The 24,669-nt window shown below is 40.3% G+C and overlaps 1 protein-coding gene across 3 annotated transcripts in view; it reads left to right on the top strand.

Annotated features, from left to right (window-relative positions):
* The window catches only part of nrg1 (neuregulin 1), a 38,357-nt gene continuing 13,688 nt past the window's right edge, over window positions 1-24,669 (top strand). Inside the window, exons 1-7 of one of the 3 annotated variants that reach the window (XM_023286306.3) lie at window positions 1-433; window positions 531-1,509; window positions 9,940-10,078; window positions 13,444-13,502; window positions 18,466-18,568; window positions 19,396-19,549; window positions 19,643-19,761. In XM_023286306.3, the coding sequence (XP_023142074.2) occupies window positions 813-1,509; window positions 9,940-10,078; window positions 13,444-13,502; window positions 18,466-18,568; window positions 19,396-19,549; window positions 19,643-19,761 (1,271 nt within the window). In that variant the 5' untranslated portion in view covers window positions 1-433; window positions 531-812. The remainder of the gene's footprint in view (window positions 434-530; window positions 1,510-9,939; window positions 10,079-13,443; window positions 13,503-18,465; window positions 18,569-19,395; window positions 19,550-19,642; window positions 19,762-24,669) is intronic. The other 2 variants (XM_035955471.2, XM_023286305.3) reach the window with 2 other exon arrangements.

The raw sequence follows: 24,669 nt of genomic DNA, 5'->3' as shown, positions 1-24,669 counted from the left end.
GGAGCAGTCTGCAAAGACAGCACGGACACACCACCAGACAGGAAGAGAGGCAGAAAAGGGAGGAGGCCAGCAGCTGGCCTGCTAACCACTTGGAGAGGAAAGATTGAGAGAGGAGGGGTGAGAGAAAAAAAGGGGAGTATACAGTCTCCTCTGCCCTTCTTTGCTACTGCAGCCCCCCTCCCTCTCTGTATGATTCTCTTTCTTTCTCTTTCCCCTTACTCATCTGTTTCTGTGGCTGCGCTGAGAGGAAGGGCACCTGCCGCTCCCTGATGATTCAGCCTTTCAGCTGCCTGGAGTTCTACAGACACAACAGCATGTCCCTCCTGCCACTGCAGTGCCTGGCCGTCCTGTCCTCTGCACTACAGTTGCTGCAGCTGCAGCCGGCCCATCACGTCGACATTGCCTGTTCTTCCTCTTCTGCCCAAGTGTCCAGGTAAGTAAGTGCTGCCGTTTCACTGCTGCTCACTAGACCGTACAAAACATTTGCAGAATCTAATTCTCTTGCAATGTTTTTTCATTTATACCTGCAGCAAATATGGCGATTGTACAGACCCATGATTGTGTGTGTTCTGAAAAAGCATGAGTAAGGAACTCCTTACCCTAATGCACAGGCTGACTACATATCTTCCGGACTGTTAACGAGGTTCAACTGTCTGAAGGGCATTTTTACTTTCCCCTGAAATCCCAGCTCTGACTTTGTGTCCTCATGATAGAAAACACAGCCAAGGACACGGGTGGCAGACAGCCACTGTGTGATGCTTTGAGTTAAAAGTTGAGGTCTTCAGGGACACTTCATCCAGCAGTTCGAAAGGATGACTGAGGGAATGGAGGATTTCTATGCAGGGCCAGCTCCTCCTCCTGGATCATCCTCCCCCACCAGCTCTACTGTTGATACTGGACAAGTCCCAGAGGAGAAACCAGAGGAGACAGAGGCAGTTGGCGAGAGAGGGGAGGAGGATGCAGAGGAAACTGCAGAAGGAGGAGGTGATGGCGATGGGGAGCATGTGGGGGCTTTGGGAATTGTGGCCTTGCCTGGGACCTGCTGCGTGTGCATAGAGATGGAACAGATTAATAAATGCCTGCACTCTGAGAAAATCTGCATTCTGCCCATCCTAGCCTGCCTTCTTAGCTTAGCCCTCTGCACAGCTGGCCTCAAATGGGTCTTTGTGGATAAGATCTTTGAGTATGACCCACCCACACACTTAGATCCTAAACCTATCGGACAGGACCCAATTATTATATCAGTTGACCCCAGGCTGGAAATAACTGTCTCAATTCCTCATTTAGCTCCCTCTACTGTCTCCCTATCCACAACCATCGCCATTACTCCAGGACATCCTGAAGTTTTAGTGGAAGAGAAATTTACACAAGGGCCGTACGTGCCTCAGTCTCCAAGAGGGGTGGAACCCTCTGTGACACTGAAATACAACGCTGAACATCCCACCGTCCCAAAGCAGACTGCACACCCCCAGACAGCACAGGAATTAAACAACATCATCCCGACTATCTGTAAGTACCGACACATGTTTAGTAAAAGCACTGGAATTGGATTTTCTCAACAGACAGGATCTCCTTTTCATTCAAAACTTGTTTCTAACATTAAAATATGAGATGTAAGGGTTAGGACATATAAAACTAAAGCCAGACTGTAATTTTATTTATCATTTTAAAGTCAAAGTAAGTGTTGTTAAAAGAGGATATAAATGTTTTTCCTTGTTTGCCATTGATTTTACACTTGCTGTGATCAATCAAGTGTGCCAGGAAGTGCCTTCAGGACCTGAAAACAGACATGCTGTGACTTGCAGAGAGCTGCACAGAGGCCCATGACAAAGCCTCTGTACTATTGCTACTTATGTAGGTTTTCAAGAAATAACAGCTCTGTTCAACTTACTTCACCCCTATGGTGACATAAATGTTAGAAACCACACATTCAGTCCGTTCTTTTTAAGTATTAAGGATACCTAAAATTTTACCACAGTGATTTAGGCATACTACAATAAATGAATGTTGTTGTGGCATTATTTTTTAATGTGTTTGCTAAAAAAACAGCATATGTAAGCACACTGGAAGACATCTAAAATGTACGGGTGCACATTTCCAGTCATTTGAAAAAGGGAAAATCAATAAATGATGCAAGACACAAACTGAAACTCCAGGCTGTTGTACAAGGAGACTTCCTGTTTTCTGCTTGCACTCCATTTCAAGGTCAGAGTCTGCTGAAGGCTAATTGATGCCTCCTCCATCCCTGTTCCGCAGGGAAACAACCCACTAATACTGTCTGTCGGCCAGTGGCTTGCCACCCTTATGATTCTGTTTCAGTCACATCACTGTGTGATTTATTGTATTGTGTGTGGGTTAGCTAATTTAAGGTGATAGTGGTAGGAAGGATGTTAGTTTCCAGCTCCTGCAGTGAAATATATTGATTTCTTTTATAGCAGAATTGATAGATCATCAATGGGTCTCATCCAAGAACATTATTGTCATGCTAAATGTCTCTCTTATTTTTTCCATGAGGCTTCTTTGGATGAGTGGTCCAAGTCAGATTCACCAGAGTGGACACATGTAAATCTCTTGTTTCAGCCTGAGGAACGTTCCCTCCACGTTACCCTGAGGGAAAGCTCCCTGCTGTAAGGTGCAAAGAAGTGTTTGGTGACACTGTATGTCAGGGAGTAAGCACAAGGCTGTCTCATCCATCTAGATGTTCAAACTCCAGATTGTGTACACGGGGAATTCTGGTTTACTGCAACTTGGCATATTTTGCATTAGTATATCTATAGTGTCATGCTAACTTTGCACTTCTTGCTTTCATTTTAGAGATGGAGGGAAATACGGAGCTCCCTGCACCTTTCCAAAGAAAACTGATGTTTGCATGAATTATTATCTTTGCTTCTTTTCAAGTCTGGCTCAAAATAAACACTGAAATAATTACCTGGTTGAAATAAACCACAATTACCCTTGATGGCAATTTTTTGTGTGTCCACAGCCATCCATTTGTGTTTAGTCATAGGTTACTCTTAAGATAGTTTGACCAAGGCTGTGTGAGAATGGCATTAGTTGGATTCAACATTCCTGGTAAATCAGAAAGTCATAAAATGACAAGTCTACTATTTTAGAAGTAAAATGTTGAATGACACTGAAATAATGGTACACACAGCAGTTAAAAAGTAAACAGAATGTGTGGTGCCCTCAAACCACTGTTAGGAAAACAAAACTGTTTTACAACCCAAAAGTTGTACCTTGATGGACATTCTTTGTCACATGCTTGGTGTACAACCTACACACCTGGTAGTAACATGCAATCTAAATCTGAATAATTGCTCTAGATACGGGGAAAGTCCTAATAATGCATGGTGTAGGTGCATGCAGAATGTATCAGAATATGATCTGAGCAACATTTTGAAATGATCAGGCTTGCAATGTGATGAAATCTCAACCAGGTTTATTGAAATCTGTACAGCATGAGCACATTCTGACAACATTAGTCACACATAACTCCATCTCATTTTACCAACTCAAGCAGGGCACTTTGGTTGACAATTAAGTCTTTCGAACACGATACATTTGCATATTGAGGTGTGATGACAATGCAGGCAGAATCTAGAGAATTACCACATTTTATATGTAAATGCAAATACTCATGGATCCACGCAACATATACAGAGGCAGTGTGCATGTTAATAACAGGTGCAAATGTACTAGAAAACAGTACTACTATCTTCATGTATTTTAAATATAACACTGTGAACATTAGCACACATGCTACTCTAAATAGTTTTAGCAGGCTATATGGTAGACCCACTGTTTTTTTTTTAGACCAATGTGGATATAAGATATTAAAATCAAAAACAGACATTTTGCTGCTTTCTGATGGACAGACTACATAATGTAAACACTGTTCCCAAAACAAAATACAAATTTTCCATTTTTTGTATCATAATTTCTTTTCCATGTGTGCTCTTACTGACTTATCTCTGTCTTATATGTACTTTAGCACATGACAAATCCCATGTTTTCCTGATTTGAGCATTTATAACATTTTTTAGCCCCAGGCTTATATGTTCTTCCCTTTATCTGCTGGATTTTGTCTGGTTTCTTCCCAGAGTCCAAAGACATTCAAGTTAATTGAGCTGTTGTCTCTAAATTTCCCACAGAACTGTGTGGGTGTGTTCCTCCACACTGCTCTGAACAGAGGTATAAAGATAGAGTTGTTGGAAGGCCAGCACAGATGCATGTATATTGTTAATCTAATCTTGCTTGTATTCTAACATGTTTATTTTTTTAGTTTTAGTTTTGTAAAGTTTCTGTTGAGATTACTGTGTGTATTTCTGTGGTTTAATTCCTAAACAACCCCTAGCAAACAAGCCATTAGCCCCTCTCCACTCATAATGTAAATACAGTATGAACTGTAGAAACAGTTGGTAAGAAGAGGAAAAAAATTCTAAAAATGACTTTTAACAGCACTCAAGGCTATCATGCTACCATTCCTAAATCTTTTATTTGTCTGTAAGCCTGTTTTTAATCCCTAAATTCGTATGATTGTCAAAAATATTTGCTATTAATGTAGTGATATAATGCAGAGCATAAAAGAAGAACAGGTTCAGAAGTGTCAGCAACTCAACTAAAGCACTAACAATGAATTGGTAATTCAGTCTCAGACCTGTCTATATGAGCAGGACACTGACTCCCAGTTGTTCTCAGTATTCAGATTAATGCATGATAGCTCCACTGACATCAGTCAAACTACATCAATGGATGAGACAAAGTCATGGATGCAATGCATAATCTAGCCCTTCTATTACTTTTACATTTCTTCAGCTTCTCATGGTATATTCATTTCCATGGGTCTAGTTAAAGCTCTGCCAAGCGATAAAGAAAATATCCATCCATTATCTATACACTGCTTAATCCTCCGTAGGGTTGCGGGGGGCTGGAGTCTATCCCAGCTGACTACAGGTGAAGGCAGGGGACACCCTGGACAGGTCACCAATCTATCACGGGGCTACACATAGAGACAAACAATCACACTCACATTCACACCTGTGGACAACAATCACCAGTTCACCTAAGAAGTGAGAAAACCCATGTATGGAAACTCCATGCAGAAAGATCCCGGGAAGGCGGTGATATGAACCGGAGGTTTTCTAGCTGCAAGGCAACAGTGCTAACCACCAAGCCACTGTGCAGCCCCTAAAGAAAACTGACAATATGAACAGTGTCTCCACAACCACAAGTGTTCTCCCACTGCTTCGTAGCCAGGGCAAGTGACTGTTGGTGGGGACTTCTGGCACCTCAGGTTCAACTGATGGCAGACTTGATCACTGCTGTGTGTTTACCCTCACGCATTTCCTGTGTATAACAAAAAAGGTTAGACTATATCTTATCCAATTTAGAATTCACTGTGGCCTGACTTAACTGACATTTTATTTCACTTTAGTCAAATATTTCAAGTTGGACCCTTTTAAGGAAAAAGAAACAAAAGCTACATATCAGAAACAACTATGAACCACACATTAGAATGAGTCAAATTAGCAACTGACAATTTTTTTTCAACATGTTCCAACATGTTCCAACATGTCCCAAACCAATATCCATTGTCCAGAGTGTTTAGTGGCTCCATATCTGTTGGGTTAAACTTCTAAATAAGAGTCTCTCCTTAGTAACAATGATTTAAAGCGCTATAGCAGCAGCTGCATGTTGTTGTTATCTTAAAAAATAAACAAGACTCTCACAAGACTGACAAGAATGTATGTGGGTTTTTCAAAGTAAAAGCCCCCCATTAGTTAAAAGAAGTTAACAGAATGCATTTAGATATGCTACACTATCAAAATGAAAGTTCTGAAACATTAGAAAAGGCTTACCAGAGATCCCTCCAGCGAGTTCTGGGTCTGCCCCGGGGTCTCCTCCCAGCCAGACATGTTTGGAAATCCTCCAAAGAAAGTCACGCTGGAGGCATCCGAATCAGATGGCCAAACCTCAACTGGCTCCTTTCGACGCAAAGGAGTAGCGGTTCTACTCTGAGCTCCCTCCAAATGTCTGAGCTTCTCACCATATCTCTAAGGCTGAGCCCAGCCACCCTACAGAGGAAGCTCATTTCGGCCACTTGTATCCATGATCTTGTTCTCTTGGTCACTACCCAGAGTTCATGACCATAGGCAAGGGTTGCAATGTAGATGAACTGGTAAATCAAGAGCTTCGCCTTGCGGCTCAGTTCCCTCTTTACCACGATGGCTCGGTACAACACCTGCATTACTGCTGATGCTGCACCAATCCGCCTGTCCATATATCTCCATTTTCCCATAACTCCTGAACAAAATCCCAAGATACTTAAACTCCTTTGCTTGGGGAAGCAACTCCCCCCTAACCCAGAGGGAGCAATCCACCAGTTTCCCGCAGAGAACCATGGCCTCGGACTTGGAGGTGCTGATCCGCATCCCCGCCGGTTCACACTTGGCTGCAAACCATTCCAGTGTGTGCTGAAGGTCACAGTCTGATGAAGCCAACAGAACCACATCATCTGCAAAAAGTAGAAATGCAATCCTGAGGTCCCCAAACCAGAAACCCTCCTCACCCCGGCTACACCTCGAGATCCTGTCCATACACAAATAGGATCTGAGACAAGGGACTGGTGGATGCCCATACGATATTGTAGAGCCGTGTCAGCCAAGACAGTCCAACAAGGTCCAGAGCCTTCAGCATCTCAGGGCGAATCTTGTCCACACCTGGCACATTGCCACAGAGGAGCTTCTTAACTACCTCGGCAACCTCTGCCACAGATATGGACGAAGATTCCCCCGGGTCTTCAGGCTCTGCCTCTTCCACAGAGGACGAGTTTACTGGATTGAGGACTTCCTCGAAGTGCTCTTTCCACTGCTCAACCATGTCCCCAATATGAGTCAGCAGTTCTCCACCCCAACTGTACACAGCCTGAGCAAAGCCCTGCCTCCTCTTCCTGAAATGTTGAACAGTTTGCCAGAACTTCCTCGACCATATAATAACCATATCATTTGCTATGCAGTGTCTCTGTAGTTGAAGGTTATTGTATGGTAACATGTCCAAAAACAGCAGGGATAGGAAAACCGTGTCATCTGTGTCCTTAACCAATTGACAAATCTGGATGGGTCGACCTGCAGTCATCCTTATAGACGATGAATAGCAAAGGTGAGAATATGTAGCCCTGAGAGGAAGTGGTACAAGTGAAAGAAAGGGTCCATCAGTGGGTTAGTCACCGTGAGGATGTGTGTCTCTATGACCCTCTCCATAGTTTTCATCACAAGAGAGGTAAGAGCCACAGGTCTGCGGTTGTTCAAAGTCTCGATAGAGTTCTTTTCGGACTGGGGACCACTGTGAAGTGGTTCCATTGCTGTGGGGAACTATGCTGCTGTCCATAGATCTTTCAAACAGGAGCTGAGACATGCCTCCCAGCTGCTCTGCACAGTACCGCAGGACACAACCACTGGTGTTGTCTGGACCAGGTGCTGTGTTCTCCTTGGTCCTCTTGAGGCCTTTCACCCGTCTTGAAGATGAGTTCTGCTCCCACAGGCATGAAGGAGGAGATGATTGCATCTATTTGGTTGATGTTGTCTGTCTCAAATCTGGAAAAATAGGAGTTGAGATCATTGGGGAGAAATGCTGGGCTGCTACTAGCCACCTTGATGGTCCTTTGAATGGTGGGAGCGATGTTGACAGCAGCCATGTTTTTAATCTCCTGCCAAGCTGAATGGAGACTCCATCAAGTGAATTTTTCCTCCTACAACATTGCTCTTAAATTTCAGCTTGGCATTTTTATGGCATGTTTTACCTCCCGATTAACCTCCTTTTGTCAAATTCAGTGCCAATGTCGAATATTCTTTTCTTTTTGTTGAGAATTCCTGTGAGTTCTTTAGTTATCCAGATTTAGGTTGTTATGGCAGATTAATGCAGTTATTTTTTTAGTGGGAATATTGACCACACAGAAGGAAATGTGTGAGGACACTGTGTCCACTTGCTCACTGATGTTGCAGGAGGGTGACAGGAAGTTGTCTCAGTCTGCAGATCTGATGCATGCTTGCAGAGTTTCAATGCTGTTATTTGTCCACTGCTTGATGTTTTTGACATCTTTCTCTGTCATTCATACTATTGCTGGGGTGTAGGGTAGTGCCAGCAGGATGGTGTGGTGATCAGTAGAGCCATCTGGAACATATCCATAACATTTATCCAGAGTCTTCCCTAAGGAGGTGGTGCAGATGATATATTGTTGAAAATCCTTCAGCTGAGCAGTGGTTGAAGTCTCCCAAGATGAATTTGGGAAGGTCTGGAGATATGAGTTTGATTCTATTTACTGGTCTTTGTGTATTCAGATGCTGCTGTAGCGTTTGCCTTGGGATGAATGTAAACTAGGATGAAAAAAAGCTGAGGGAATTCTCTGAGAAGATACAAGGGGTGGAAGGAGACAGCCAGAAGTTTGATGTCAATGTTGCACAGCTCCTCGCTGACAACGACCATTGACCATCAACATGTATTTACATAGAGACACACTCCACCGCCGTGTTACTTTACGATGTGCTCAGTGTCTCAGTCAAGTCTTAAGTGGAAGGCGAAGCTATCAATGTCATCACTGTTCTTATTTAACCATGTTTCTGTACATGCACTAAACTAAAACAATATTTTTAGTTTCCACAACAGCATCAAATATAAAATATTAAATATTATTCAAATATAATAATTCTGTAGATTATGGCATGATAAAGCCAACAGAACCACATCATCAAAGAGTAAATATAAATTCTAAAGTTACCAAAGTAGGCAACCTCCTCACCACAGCTTTTAAGGAATAGCACAAACAAGATCAGAGACACGGGGCAACCTTGGGGCAGTCCAACACCCACTAGAAAAGTGTTTGATCTTGTTCCAAGAACACAAGCACACCCCTTACTTTTGTTGTAGAACTCATAGTAATGACTCTAGTACTCCATACTCCTGCAGTACCCTCCACGGTATTCCTCAGAGGAGACAGCTAAAGGTCCATTCTTATCCACAAAACAGATGTTCACTGAATGGTCAACCCATTACCCCTTCTGCAGATCCATGAGAATAAAGATCTGGTCCACGGTTCCATGGCTATAGCAGGAAACACGCATTCCTCCTAAATCTGAGGTTCAATTATCCATTGGGCTTCTTTTCTAGCGCCCTGAAATAAACTTTCCTGGTGAAGCTGAGCAGTCTAGTACCCTGATAATGAAAGCATGTCCCTCTTTTTGAAAATGGGAAACACAAACCCAGTGTGAAACTCCAGAGGCACTGTCCCCAACCTCCACATGACACTGAAGAGACATGTCAGCCAAGACAACCCAACATTCTCTAAAGCCTTCATCATCTCAGAGCAACTCTCACTCATACCTGGTGCCTTACCACTGAGAAGTGTGTTAACCTCAGCCAGGGGTAAAACAATAAGTTAAGTAAACATGATAAGCTATGGGTGATAATGGATCAACCCAGCTACAAAATAATTGCCCATAAAGGCATTGGTAATTGCAGAGCTGGCATTGTCTCAGTTGGGAACTTTTGATAGCTTTCTTTTGCATAGATCTGAGAGCAGAAGTTTCACAAGGAAACAGAAGTAGTGTGAGTGAGAGAAGATACATTCAAATTGAAGCACATAACATTTGTGCTGCAGTATAGCTGAGTGTGAACAGTTTGAAAAAGAAGCAAAGTAGATCTGTACCTGAGCAGGAAGCATTTGCGAGAGATTTTAAGGAAAGAATTACAAAATTTGAATGTAAAATAAAGAAATAATGCTTCCACATTCAAAGAGATAGTATAGCAACTCCATAAGATCGGATTCCTAGTTTGCAAACAGACAGACGAGCAGTTTTTAGGTTACACTGAGTTTTTACAAACTCAGTGTAACCTGTTTTCCTGTGTTGTTTTCTTGCTACACTAATTACAAGTGTCCCTCAACAGCTACCACCAGCACCTCCACTGCAGTCAAGACTTCCAGTCATGTGACACGCTGCAGTGACAGCCAGAGGAACTACTGTGTTAACGGAGGGGAGTGCTTCACCCTTGAAATTATGCCAGGCAGTACAAAGTTTCTCTGCAGGTATGATATGCACTCAAGGTTGGTTTAAGATTTCACCTGGATGAATATGTTACAGTGTAGTTACTGCTGTGATTTATGATAGCTTCTTTGTGTTAAGTTTGTGCCAGCAGAAAATGCCTTTTGTGGAAAGTCACTGAAAATATTTTAAATAATTACTTTACAGGGAGTGCTACTAGCAGACCTACAACTGGGAGACACAGTTTTTACTTATTACACCAAAGCCTCATAGTGAGAAAACAGAGGTACCATAAATTAATTTAAATAAAAATATGGCGAAAACAATATTTTGTTGTTCAAATGTACATGTAAGTATAAGCTCATAGCTCATGGGTGATTCTTCATCAGTACTGCAGGTAGTTGTTTGTCCTGTGCTAACATGCTGATAAATTCCAAACATGCTTATCTGTAGTACCTTGGCTGTGAAGAAAGAAAAAAACAGAAAATACAACATGCCCAAGCTACTACAGTATGAAACTCATTGTGATGTTTTCAAGGGAACATTTTATGTTGCAAAATGCTGTCTCATTCCAGTTTATACCAGTGTGATCTCCTGCAGCCTCTGACACTCACCACTTACCAGGAGACATCAAATACATTTGTGAGGGTTTAATGCTTAAGGCCTGCTAGGAAATGCTGCAAACCTCTCCATTTCCACAACCAGTCCCTTATTTACCTTCAGTAGCTAAATGCATTGTCGTCATATTTTTGGAACACCTCCTGTGCCATACTTGAAAACCATTCAACATATGAATTGCATGAAACATTCAGAACATTGCTGATACTGATAAATGAAATGTTCGGATTATGGTTATTTTTAGACAGTTTAACAATATTATAAAATTATTTAAAAAAATAAGCTAATCTTACATATCTCTCTTTTCTTATTCTGCTCTTTTAGAATGTTGTAAAAGACTTTGCTGATTTCTATTTGAGTTCAAGCTTCCTGTATGGTCACTTTAACGCCCAAGTGTCATCACTGAGCCAAGGGAGAGCATTTCATTGTAACATTTTTCATATATATTAGATTGTAAAGAAAGAAGAGGCAGTAATTGTTCAATAGGTAGGTTTTGTGGAAGGGTTTTATATGTCAACAGACAGATTAAAACAAAAAATAGCAGACAGAGGCAAAGAGAAAGGTGTGGCAACGACACAAGAGCATGTTGTGGTTTCACTGATGGGAGGGACTATGACCCATGACTTCATGATCATAAAATAGTGATTTAGTATGGGTTTTAGCCAAACAATGCAGTCCAGGAATCATGGTTTGTCTGGGTAATCAGTAGCTAATTCGTGAGTAGCATTCGTGAGATGCAGTTATTTTACTATGTATGTTCTTTTGGCTGTCTTAAAACTGTAAGCCCTAAACAATTTTTCATGTTTCCAGCCGCAAAGCCTAATTTGAAATGTAAAAGAAAAAAATAAGGGATTTAAAGTTGAATTTCTAATCATTAAAATTTGCATGTTTACAATGTCAAGCCCAATATTTTTGGGATTTACATTTTACTGGACATTTCTGCAACTTAAGGTTAAATTTTAGTGCCAGAGCTCAATGCTAATGCAAGAGCTATTGCGCCTATACTTTGCAAAATGGAAAGAATAGAAACAAGTAATAGAACAATACAGTTGTATCCTGGATCATGACATGTTTTGTGACTACACACTGGATGTCTCTGTGTTTGTGCATATGAGGTGCGGGAAAGAAACGAAAAAGGGCATTGATTGTTGATCATACAATTCAGCAACCACACAGTAATGAAGCACATCATAGTGTTACCCAACTTCTCAACACTGTATGAGAAAAGCAACACTTCAACTGATCTATTAGTTTTCATATATGGGTTTCTAGCTCCACCCAAGTACCCTCTGTCACAGAATTAGGTTCTTGGTTAACTTCGGAAAAACTCCAGCAGAAATCCTGCCATGATGCAAGATGTGTGCAGGGAGCAAACAATGTCCTGTACATGTTTCTATGAGTGGCATGAGAGGTTCAGAATGGAGCAGGAGCTCGTGAAGGATGACTCAAAACCAGGATATCCCACAGCAAAATGAGCTGATGCCAACATCAAGATGATAAAAGAAATGGTGCAGAGTGATTGCACACCAACAATCAGAATCATGGCTGAGCAAGTTAGCAAAGACCTTAAATGTTATGCCTTTACTCAAGGTTCATTCTGTGACAGAGGGCACTTGGCTGGAGCACGTAACCCATCTGTAAAAAGAAAGTAAGTCAGTTGAACTGTTGCATTTTGTCATACAGTGTTGAGGTGCTGGGAAACACTATGATGTAGTCCATTACTATCTGACTGCTGAATCGCATAGTCAGCAACCAGCATCCCTTTTCATTTTTCATGCCTCATATGTGGTCATGTCTTGTGTGTAACAAGTAGGTGCTGTGTCTCTCTTTTCCTTTCTACCCACCAACCAGGTGCTTACGGGGATTCACTGGGCACCGATGTGAACAAGCTGTGCTTAAGAAAGTCTCAGACCCAAAACGTATGTGAACACAACTGTATTCAGTCCCACATGTCATTGCTGGTGTTTCACCCTCTCATGTTTTCTCCAAAAAATAGTTGGGAGTCCATGTTTACCTTGCTAAGGCGTAACTCTATTCTTGTAAGCTCAAGTTAAGCAAAGTGAAACAGGGTCTAAAGACTCAAACACTCCTTTGCTCAGTAGTGCACTGATTTTTGCATGTACTTTACATCTCATCATAACCCATCCATGTTGTTCAGAACGGTCACCTGAGGTATAGGTGCTGTGTCTTATCTGGAGGTAAGACATATCACCTACTTTTATTTCCATTCAGCTTCATCCACATCCTCTCAGAAACCAAAACATATGAGAACATTCCTGTCACATCAAAACTATATTTCAGTGGTCCAGTGTTAGACTAACAACCATGTGGTTGCTGATGCAGCAATGATCCCCAAGTTTCAAGCCCTCAAGTCTTTTTTTTTTGTTTGACATGTTGTATGACTGTCATGCCAGGGGCCCATATGTTGATTTTATTGTGTGGTTATGATACCACATATATAGGATTACATTACAGGCAAAGTACTTTTCCGAAGTGGCCACGTACGTACATGCAAATTTCAGTCTGCTGCAAAGAGAGTATTCAGACTTGCGTAAACCATAACTGTTAGTAGCAACAAGGATCATTGTTTCTAATTCAGAAATTATATGACCAACTAACTTATGTATGAGGGTGGATATGATATTATTAATTGAACTCACAGATTAGAGCTAGACATATTGGTATTGCTGGCCCTCCCTCCTAACACCAGTGATGACTGTTGTGGGCTTTGCACAGCTCCTGTATAAACTAACTCCCTCTCTCTCGTCTGTTTCTTGTGTTTCCTACCCAGGTGTCCAAATGAATTTACTGGTGATCGCTGCCAAAACTATGTAATGGCCAGCTTTTACAGTATGTCTATTTCTTCTTCTATCTTCTTCTCGGACCGGAGTATGTTTGATGAACAGCTGAATGTGATATTGTTATAATGTTTTACTGGCAGTATACTATACATGACTTTTCTAAACAAACTGAGCACTTCATTATCACATCCCCAAACTGTTCAACAGCATTCAGATGTTTTGTTGAAATACTCACCTCTTGTCTAATTGCATATTTCTCCACTTAATGTTTTGCTGTGCTGTGTGCCTCTGAAACTCCTGCAGTGTCCTAACTAGTTTAATCTGCCCTCTTTGTCTCTGCACTCCAAATTGCATACTTTATCTTTTTCCTTTAGTATGTAATACAGGCCCTTACATGGTACATACTGTTGCATGTGGTATGCATACAGTTGGACATACTACTTTGTCACAATATTGTGATTTTAGGTTTGATCATTGTATTCATCTAACCACGCTGTGAAGAGGATTGTGGGTTAGAACGGCCAGAAAAGCAAGCAGACTTGCAAGTTTCATGATGTAGATGGATATACTAGGGAATCCTGGTACTTTTGACATGCTGGGTTTAACAGACTTTGAATTGGGAGATAATAAATCTTTTACTGCAGTACAATACAGAATGGTTGTATGAGTACTGGAAAACACCCCATGTGTAATTAGTCTGTGTTCCCTTTTACCTAGTTTTGGTTTGTCTCTCTACCTTAAGTCAAGAGTTCCAGCCCTCTCTCCTTGTGAATTACTAGTGATAACTGACCCAATTTTTTAAATGTTTTTTGACACTGCCTGAGCCTTGTGATTTTTAATACCTAATCCTGGGCCTTGGGCTGTCTTCTGTGCACTTAAATTTTGCCAAGTCAACCATCTTTGGCTTTATCTGACATGCTGTTCAGTCTGAGATACCTATCGGCAGATAAGAGTGGTTATCTGATTTACTACAGCGGCTTTGTCAACCACCTGACAAATGTTGCTCATTGATTTTTGATCTTGCACCATTCTCAACTCCAGAGATTGTTGTGCATTGAGATGAACAGATGTAGAAACACTCAAACTAACCAGTCAGAATGAATTGTCTAGAAGGGTGAGAGTTCGAGTATTTTTTAGATCACAGTCAAATCATTGCGGCTGGAATGATGCTCCTCAGGGCAACAATAAATACACTGCCAGCAGTTCCCTGTGTGCTTATTCCTAACTCAAATTCTGTAACTAGATGGCAACATTTTAGCAAACTTATACAAACTAAAATGGTTGCAAGTCAATTGCTTCATGCTTAAATAGTCACTTTTACATGTTTCCAAGTGTGTTTTGGATCAGACACTGACATTTCGTGGTTTTGTTTTCAGTTCAGTTCAGTTTGATTCATACAGCACCAGTTCACAACACATATAGTGCCAATTCACAACACAAACTCGGGGGGATCCGACAGACCCTCAGGGAAGGCGACCATCTGCCTCCACCGGCTGGGGTGGGAGTGGGGATGAGGTGGGTGGGGATAGCAGATGGAGAATAAACAATACAAACAGAACAAGGAACATTTTGGAGGTTGGTGAGGCCAGAGACTGCAAATCAGAGACATGTAAACATGACACCAGCAGAGAGAACAAACACAGGACCTCAAGGGAAACACAGAGTTAGTGATGTTTAATGGCGGTATGTAACTGTACGGAAAAAAGAGAGGAGAATAGAGGAGAGGAGTCCAGTGCATCATGGGATTTCCCCAGCAATCTAAACCCATAGCAGCATAACTAAGGAGCAGCTCAGATGATCCTGAGCAGCCCTGGCTATAAGCTTTATCAGATAGAAAAGTTTTAATCTTAAAAGTAGAGAGGATGTCTGCCTCCTGAACCCAAACTGGGAGCCGATTCCACAACAGGAGCTGATAACTGAAGGTTCTGCCTCCCTTTCTACTTCTGGAAACTCTGGGAACCACAAGTAAACCTGCAGTCTGAGAGTGAAGGGCTCTGTTAGGATGATTTGGTCCAATAAGGTTTTTGAGATGAGATGGAGCTTGGTCACTGAGAGTTTTAAATGTTCGAAGCAGGATTTGAAGTTCTATCCTGGATTTTGCAGGGAGCCAATGAAGAGAAGCAAATATGGTAAAATATACATATATATATATATATATATATATATATATATATATATATATATATATATATATATATATATATATATATATATATATGTATATATATATATGTATATATATATATATATATATATATATATATATATATATATATATATATATATATATATATATATATATATATATTTGTATATATATAAACTCTTACTGGTTCCTGTCAGAACTGTAGCAAATATCACAAGTGCCATTTATTTGGGTACATGTGAAAGACAGAGATGTTGTACATTTCTGTTGCTTTATGTTCAAATCCCTTCAGCTCAGCACCGAAACAAGAACAGCATCAACTCTTTATAGTTTCGCCTCTTCTCACACTAAGGGCAGAACATCTTATCTGCTCAAATTTTCAAAATGTTCTAAAATAAGTATGTAATTTCTACATTCAGATGAAAATTTGCCTCTTGGTAAATTAGTTTACAGTTAATAATTATTTTCTTGCGCTTGACTAAATTGTACACAGCTGTATAAAACAAAAAAAAAAGACATGTCACACTTCTCCCGTTTCACAGATGATTTATGATTTACTTCTGTAAATCTCAAGTGGTTACAGGAAGCACAAAATGTAACAAACTCAGCTAGCAATGCAAAAGCAGTTGTCTGTATTAAACAATGCAGCGATTCACCGCAAGGACTAGCCTTCATTATGCAGGTTTTGTTTCTGCATAAAGGACTTAGGGGCATTCTTTTAAGTGAAATTCACAAGACATGTACAATGTTTTATTTAACAAACAAAACCAAAAAACTTGGTAAACAATATGTGAATAAGATTTGTTATGCACATATATGTTATTATAAAACAAACAACAACAACTTTGTGTGTAGCTGGAAAACATGACTTCTGAAAGGCTTACAGAGAATTAATGTGAAGAATGATTGAAATTGGGCTGCATAGTGGCTCAGTGGTTAGCACTGTTGCCTTCCAGCTGGAAGATACCGTGTCCTGGCCTGGGCCTGGGATCTTTCTGCATGGAGTTTGCATGTTCTCCCTGTGCATGCAGTGGTTTTCTCCAGATTCTCTGGCTTCCTCTCACAGTCCAAAAACATGCTGATGTTAATTGCTGATTCTAAATTGTGAGTGTGATTGTTTGTCTCTATATGTAGCCCTATGATAGACTGGTTCACCCCAAGTCAGCTGGGATAGACTCCAGCCCCCCGCGACCTTAATGAGAATTAAGCAATATATAGATAATAGATGGATGATTGAAACTTGCTTGTAAAACTGAAATTTGATGTGGTTAAATTATTCAACAACAGAAAGACATGACTCACTGAAATATACAACTGTGGACTTGATGCTTAATGCTCCTCAGACAGAAACAAAGATCTGGAAACAAACCATCTAGAAACAAGGAAAAGTGAAAGGAATCAGGCCAATGAATGTGAGCTTGTCTTGAAGAGGTTTTGTGATTATCAAAGTGTTTAACAAGATGACCCATTTGACTTTAACTTAGTGCCGTTTGCCTCAGAATACATGCCACTCCACTGTTTTACCTACTGGAAGATATAAATGCTTTTTTTGAGAGAGAGTTTTAGGTCATTGATCAAGGTTCAAGGTCTTTTTTTAAACAGGACTACATTTGGATCTGATAGAATTTAGACTTAAGGATAAACTGTTTCTAAATTGACTGAACACATCTTTGACATTTCTGCTGGCTGTTACTTACAAGCCTAGGTGTACTGTTCACTGATTCGACTGCACCTGCAATAAACTAGAATAAGGCACTGCATTTGTTGATTTGAAAACTGTTGTATTGAATGAAATAAAATATTTATGCGGAAGTAGCTTATTTAATCACTTTCAGACTTACTGTGTTTGGGTATTTTGAGAGCTTGATAAATACAGGACACAGTCTCCCTCCCTCAGTTAGATTATAGTAATATAACAAATGGATTGTTGCTGTAAATGTAAAAACATTTTCTTATTGTTTGGGTTTATTTTTAACAGAATTTACATCCACCGATCAGCCACAACATTATGACCACTGACAGGTGAAGTAAATAATATCAATGATCTTGTTATAATACAATATTCTGCTGGGAAACCTTGAGTCCTGACATTCATGTGGATGTTTGACATGTACCACCCACCTAAACATTGCAGGTCAAGCAACCCCACCGCCCCCCATGGCAACAGCAGTCATTGATGCCCGTTTCCACCCTCAGCAGGACAATGAACCCCAACTCACCACAAAAACTGCCCAGGAGTGGCCCAGGGAACACAACAGAGCTAAGGTGTTCCCCCAGGTTCCACAATCCCTAGATCCAAATCTTATTGAGCATCTGTGGGATGTGCCAGGATAAGCCTGATCTAGGTAGGTCCCATCCTGGAACTCACAGGACTCACAGAGGTCCTGTGTTCATGAACCACTGGGTCAGAGGAGTTTTAGCAGCATAAAGGGGACCAGCACAATCTCAGGCAGGTGGTCATAATGCTATGCCTGATCGGTGTATATGTTTGTATGTGAGGACTGCGTGGCGGCTCGGTTGTTTGCACCGTTGTCTCACAGCCTACACTGTGATCTTTCTGTGTGGAGTTGGCCTGTTTGTTCTCCCTGTGCAGTGTGGGTTCTCGCCGGGTTCTCCAGCTTCCTCCCACAGTCCAAAAACATGCTGAGGTTAATTGGTGATTCTGAATTGTCTGTAGGTGTGAATGTGTGTGTGATTGATCGTCTCTATGTGTAACCCTGTGATAGACTGGTGACCTGTCCAGGGTGTCCCCTGCTTTTGTCCTGAGTTAGATGGAATTGGCTCTAATAATATAGATAATGGATGAATGATTTCACTATGTTGTTTAGGACCTGACGTTTTAAAGAATGGTTGTCCTCTTTTTCAGAAGCTGAGGAGCTGTATCAGAAACGTATTTTAACAATAACAGGAATCTGCATTGCGCTCCTAGTCGTTGGACTCATGTGTGTGGTTGCCTACTGCAAAACAAAGTAATTAATGTCACTTTTTATGTTTATTACGTAACATAAAGGTATTCCTTCTGAATAAATAACATAGTGCCAAAAAAGTGAACCCAAATCCCCACATCTTCTCAACTGTGAGCTGGGTTGTGATTCAAAATATCAATGGTCAGTAATTAAAGTACTAAGTGCTTCACAGTTCCACAGAAAACACGGCAAGAGAGCAAGTGAATAAATATTTACATGAAGATAGTTGCCACTGGAAAGATAAGAAAAATAACTGTGTACAGTTAAAACTTACAAGATTAAATACTTGAACGGATTTTTTTTAGTTTAGTTGAGAAGCACAGATTTCAGAGAAGCACAGGAAACCAAATGCTTACATATTTGATTAGAAGCATGACAATGAACTTCGTTTTTAGTGTGATTTAGTTGCAGAAAACCGTGAGACATTCAGGCACTAATCTGCAGATGTCCATATAAAATAGTTGGATTAACGCATATACAAGTTTTTGCACACACATATAGCAGGACATCTTAGCCAAACCAAATGAGCTGAGAAAAGTTTGGGGATTTTGGAATGCTTTTGGACACTATAACAATATTACAAACTGTATGTTGTACTGATCACAATATTTAAAAAAAAAAAAATTCAAATTACCATGACTACAGTCAAGCCATAATAACATTTAATGAAATTTGGGTTAAATTTATATAACAAGAATTCCTTTAGTTAATAATACAGTTTTTATCTCATCTCATTTCATCATCTTTTGATAAATGTGACACTCCTTCCAGATATGTTGTCCAGTTGTGATCTGAGATGCTTCACAACTGTTTGTTTCCTCACAAAACAGGAAGCAGAGGAAGAAATTACGTGACCGTCTGAGGCAGAGCCTGAAGAATAAGAGGAACAACAATACCAAAGCAGACATTGGCTCCAACCTTGCAGGCTCTACCAGAGGATGTCAGAGTTCTAACTTGCCACTTCAAGATCTGAAGCTTGTCAATGTATGCTATTCTAAGTAGCAGCTAAAAGGCATCAAAACTTAAATTTGTACATTTATGACAAGTGCCATTCTGATTTCTGGTCCTTTTTTCTAGCAATGTAATGGGATGACTATGCAGCATGCAGCTGAGGAGACAGATACAACCGTCTCTACAAGCAAATACCCCTTATGTGCACATGAACCTACTGAGCTCACCCACATCTCCAGCCAAAGGTAAGAACAAACAATAAAGTTATAAGGTCACTTTGGGGAATCTGGTTTAGTTTAAATCGGTTAGTGCTTGTTTGGTAAATTAGTGTGCAGGCAACATGGAAATAAACTGAAGTAATTGCACTAGTTTGAAACTATTTCCTTGTTCCTGTTAGTAATGTTTCCTTACACTGTTAGCACAGAGATGGCTTCGGTTAGATATATTTACCACTGGAAAATCAATACCTGCAAACTGCATGAATTTGCTCATAAACTTGTGCATATTTCTTTAAAAAATATGTGTATGTGTCTATGTGATGCCTATTTGGTTATGATAGATCTATCCAAGCATGCACTACGTAAAGTTGAAGTGAAGGTTGGCAGCTCAGAAACATAAGGAAAATGTGCATGTCTAGATAAATGATTTAATTATTGGATAATGGGAAATGTGATTAATGGGGGATTGCACTCCAACAGTTGACGTCTAGTTGAATCACTAGAGCCTAGGAGGATAGTGGATTTACTCCGTTTTAACAAAGTGGGCATTTTGGAAGATCATGCTGTGAGCCTGGTTGTTTCTGGTAATGAGAAGAAGGAATTATCACATGCATGAATACTGCGCTCAAAAGATGTACCAGTTGTTTTCTTTTATCTGGATTTCTTTGCTCGTGTCTGCTGCTAAAAGCTTGATGAAAATGGTGAGTGAAGATTAGAAAGGTGTGCATCTTTTCCTATTCCTCTGATGCAATGCTTAATCTTATGATGTGTTTCATTACTGTGGCAGGAGCCAAAGGTGAGGTATATGATGAATAAATGATTCTCTAAAAGCAAACGTGCAGAACAGAGCTATGAATCAGAAGATCAAAGACGGGCTTAAAATGTCATTGCAGACTTTGCCTTAGACTTTTACCAGTTTGCTTTGAATGTTTGCATTTTGACAATGGCGAGATAACTTTATGATACGACAACTGTGACTTCTGTCAGTATTGTTGATGAAAAGACAAATAAAATTTAACAATAACAAAAATAAAAAGAGGAAACAGAAGGAGGATGCTTTCCAGCCATTACTAATATAGTGGATGAAGCTAGGATTATACTGCTAAATTGAATAAGGCTTAGTGGGGATTATATGCTGAGTAGGAAGTTAGTATGAAGAACTCTCCTTAGTTTCACTTTGTTAACAAGCTTGTTGGTGAGGCTGCTGTCTTCACCCGGTCTTCTGTACTTTCCAAAAAAACCAAACAAAAAACGCATTCATGACAAATGAATATGAAATTAAGTTCTATAATAACACAAAATATTCACAAGGCATGGCCACAGTAATATGTATGTATGTATGTATGTATATATGTATGTATGTATGTATGTATGTATGTAGAGAGAGAGAGAGAGAGAGATCATTGCAGTGCTTTGGCAATACAATATTGCCTTTGAATATGACTATTCCACTAAGGCCCTTGATGGATTTAGGAAAAAGATAGAGTTTGCGTGAGTGTGTTTATGAGAGACAGACAGAGAGAGAGAGGCCACCATATTCACCAGGTGATAGCAGAGCAAGTGAAAATGGTGTCATTAGAGGTGATATATGTCATAGATGCTTCTAAAAATCTATACATACATAAAGTCTTTCTTTTGGCTCATCTATGCTATGTTTATGTAGGCAAAATCATATCACAGATTAACCAAAATTAAGATTGTACTATAGTCAAATTCTGACTCCTTTATTTTCCTTTAGTAATTAACATCACCGATGCGATCACAGGACGAAACTACGATGCACTACACGCATAAAAACAGAATTAAAAAAGAGTAAAAGACACTTAGAATGAAGGTTATTGATAACTAGAAACGGATGTTATGAATGATATCGACACAATAAATAAGGATATTGCACATATGGAAATGCAACAAGATTTTATAGTATACACAAAAAGAAAATGTATATGTATCTATATATGCATAGAGGTACTATATGTGTGCATATATGTAAGTAAATGTAGGGGAGTTTAAGCCCAAGACAGATGTCTCTACATACCCAGGGAATCTTCACATGCCATTTTGATGCTTACATTCCTCCATCTACTAACCAAGCAACCGCCTCTCTCAAAATGAGATTCCAGACTCTGCACTGCAGTGTTTTTTTTTTTTCAAGATCTGCAGAGACTTTAATCACTTGACGATGGGCAGGACTCTCCCCACTTTCAGACTGTGGACTGCTCTACACAGGAATTGTGTTCAGTTCAGGTGACAGGCCTGTGCCTCCTAGCACCTCTTAAACCTCATTTTATATCTGGAAATGGTCCCTGTGTTTTGGAAGACATCTTGCCTCAGTCCGGTATGGAAGATGACCCTCAACAACTACAGACTGGTAGCATTGACCTCACTCAATAAGAAGCTTTTTAGTGGTCCCTCTGGCCATTGATCAAGCTTTCATTGTACCACCACCAGTTCACCAACCAACTGGGCGCCAGAGTGGACGATGCCCGTCACCATGCCTATACCCATCTAGATAGACAAGGAGACATAGTCAAAATCATGTTAATGCCATGATTTTACTGAGAATCCAGGTACAGACACTAACGAAGATTAGATCAGAGAATCAGTGAAAGGTATGTTTATTTACAATAAGTGAAAATAACATATTGAACTACTAGCTACAGTGATCAAAAACAAACTTAACAAATTACTAAGAGACGAGAGCAAAGGAGGGTGAACAAAGTTAGGCTAACAATAAGGAGCAAAACACTGAAATCAAAGAAGAAGAAGTGAGCAAAAAACACTGAATTGATGAAACTAACAATCATCATCACAGAGCTACCTTTCTGCTGGGGAAGACATGAGAAACTGATTAATGGCAAAGCAAGGAGACATGACCAAAAGCTAACCAAGACTCAAATACAACATGGAGAGAGCTACAAGGAATACACTACGGAAATAACAAGGATTATTAATTTGTCATATAGTCAGATATATACTACTAAAATCCCTTTCCCTGACTCGACTCTCTAGATCTTTTTTTGGACTGGCAACAAACTTTCAAAACTATCAAAATAAGAGTTGATGTGTTACAGAAATATGTCTGAAACTTATGTTGTAACTGGGCAAATGGTCTGTACATATAATATACACTGCTTGGCCAAAGAAAAAGTTGCACGCTATTTTTTTTGTACTGCCTTTAGCTTTGAGTATGGCACTCATTCGCTGTGATATCATTTCGATAAGCTTCTGTAATGTCACAGCATTTATTTCTGTCTAGAGTTGCAACAATTTTCTACCAAGATCTTATATTGATGATGGGAGAGTCAGACCGCTGCCCAAAGTCTTCTCCAGCACATCGCAAAGATTCTCAATGGGGCTGAGGTCTGGACTCTGTAGAGGACAATCCATGTGTGAAAATAATGTCTCATGCTCCCTGATCCACTCATTCACAATGTGAGCTCCATGATCCCTGGCATCGTTATCTTTGAACATGTCCATGCTTATCAGGGAAGAAGAACTCCATTGATTGAAAGACCTGGTCATTCAGCATATTCAGGTAGTCAGCTGACCTCATTCTTTGGGAACATATCGTTGCTGAACCTGACCAACCCCAGATCATAACCCTAACCCCTAGAGGCTTTTAGGCGCTAGCCATGATGAGTGCATCACTTCATTCATCTCTCTTCTTACCCTGATGCACCCATCACTTTTGAACAGGGTAAATCTGGACGACCTTCTTCCATTGCTCCAGAGTCCAATCTTTATGCTACCTAGCAAACTGAAGCCTTTTTTTTCGGATTAGCCTCACTGGTCAGTGGTTTTCTTAGAGCTACACAACTGTTTAGTCCCAATCCTTTGTGTTCCCTTCACATTGTGCATGTGGAAATTCTCTTACTTTCACTATTGAACATAGCTGTGAGTTCTACTGTGGAATTCCTACAATCCTCTAAGAGTTTGTTCCGACCACATTTGCTCCTCGAAGATGATGGTTCACCTCTATCCTTCCAGGTTTTAATAATGCGTTGGACGGCGACTTTGTTGTGTGTATTGTGTATATTCCTATGCATTACAGTGTATGCAAAAGCTTCACACTTTCAAAAGTACATAGGCAAATAGAATGATATACTCAGTAAAACTCTGTCGCTATCATGATGACTTAAATAGTACTGGTAGATGTCAAGAGGGTCCACAGGAACTTGGCGCTAGGAGAACTGAAGGCAAGAGTAGGGGCTGCCACAGAGCTGTCGTTCCAAGAAACATCCCCCAGATTAGAACTGAAGAAGCCTCTTGGATGAGAGATCAAATGTCTTTAGAAACCTGAAAGAGTAAAGAGAAAATACAGTTGTATTTTACTGAAGAGCTCGCAGGGTTTGTTAAAGTGGTCAAAACATGACAACCTCTGAAATTGTTTGTGGTCCGAGGGGACACGGTGGCCATAGACAGCACTAATTTTGGCAGGATCCATTTGAAAGCTTTCAAGGGTCCTGAAGAACCCCAAGAAAATGATGGATTGCTGGTGGAATTTAAACTTCTCTGCTTGGACAAACAGTTGGTTCTCCAACAGCCATTGGGGAACTGCTGCATCCTTCCAGTTGTTAGAGAACATGAGGATATTGACTAGATACAAAAAAACACAGCACAGCATTGATCAGGGACTGAAAGACGCAGAATTAGAGAGACCAAAAGGAATGACCAAGTATTCATAGTAGCCACTAGCTGTAGCAGCCTTTCACTTGTCTTCTTCTCTGTTCAAAACAAGATAAGCTTTCCTGAGATCTAGTGGTGAAAACATAACGGCACCTTGTAACAGTCTTTATCTTAATATACTAAGTGCTATGAGATGACATATGTTGTTGTTAGTTGAGCTCAAAAACAGTGCAAATGAGGGTACGTGTTCTTAATAGTCACTGTCACTGAGGCATTGTCAATGCAAAGACACAGGATCTTGTATCT

Source organism: Amphiprion ocellaris, chromosome 17 (genome assembly GCF_022539595.1).
Source record: "Amphiprion ocellaris isolate individual 3 ecotype Okinawa chromosome 17, ASM2253959v1, whole genome shotgun sequence".
NCBI lineage: Eukaryota > Metazoa > Chordata > Actinopteri > Pomacentridae > Amphiprion > Amphiprion ocellaris.
Note: the sequence above shows the minus strand (reverse complement) of the source record. Positions and strands in the feature narration are given on the sequence as shown.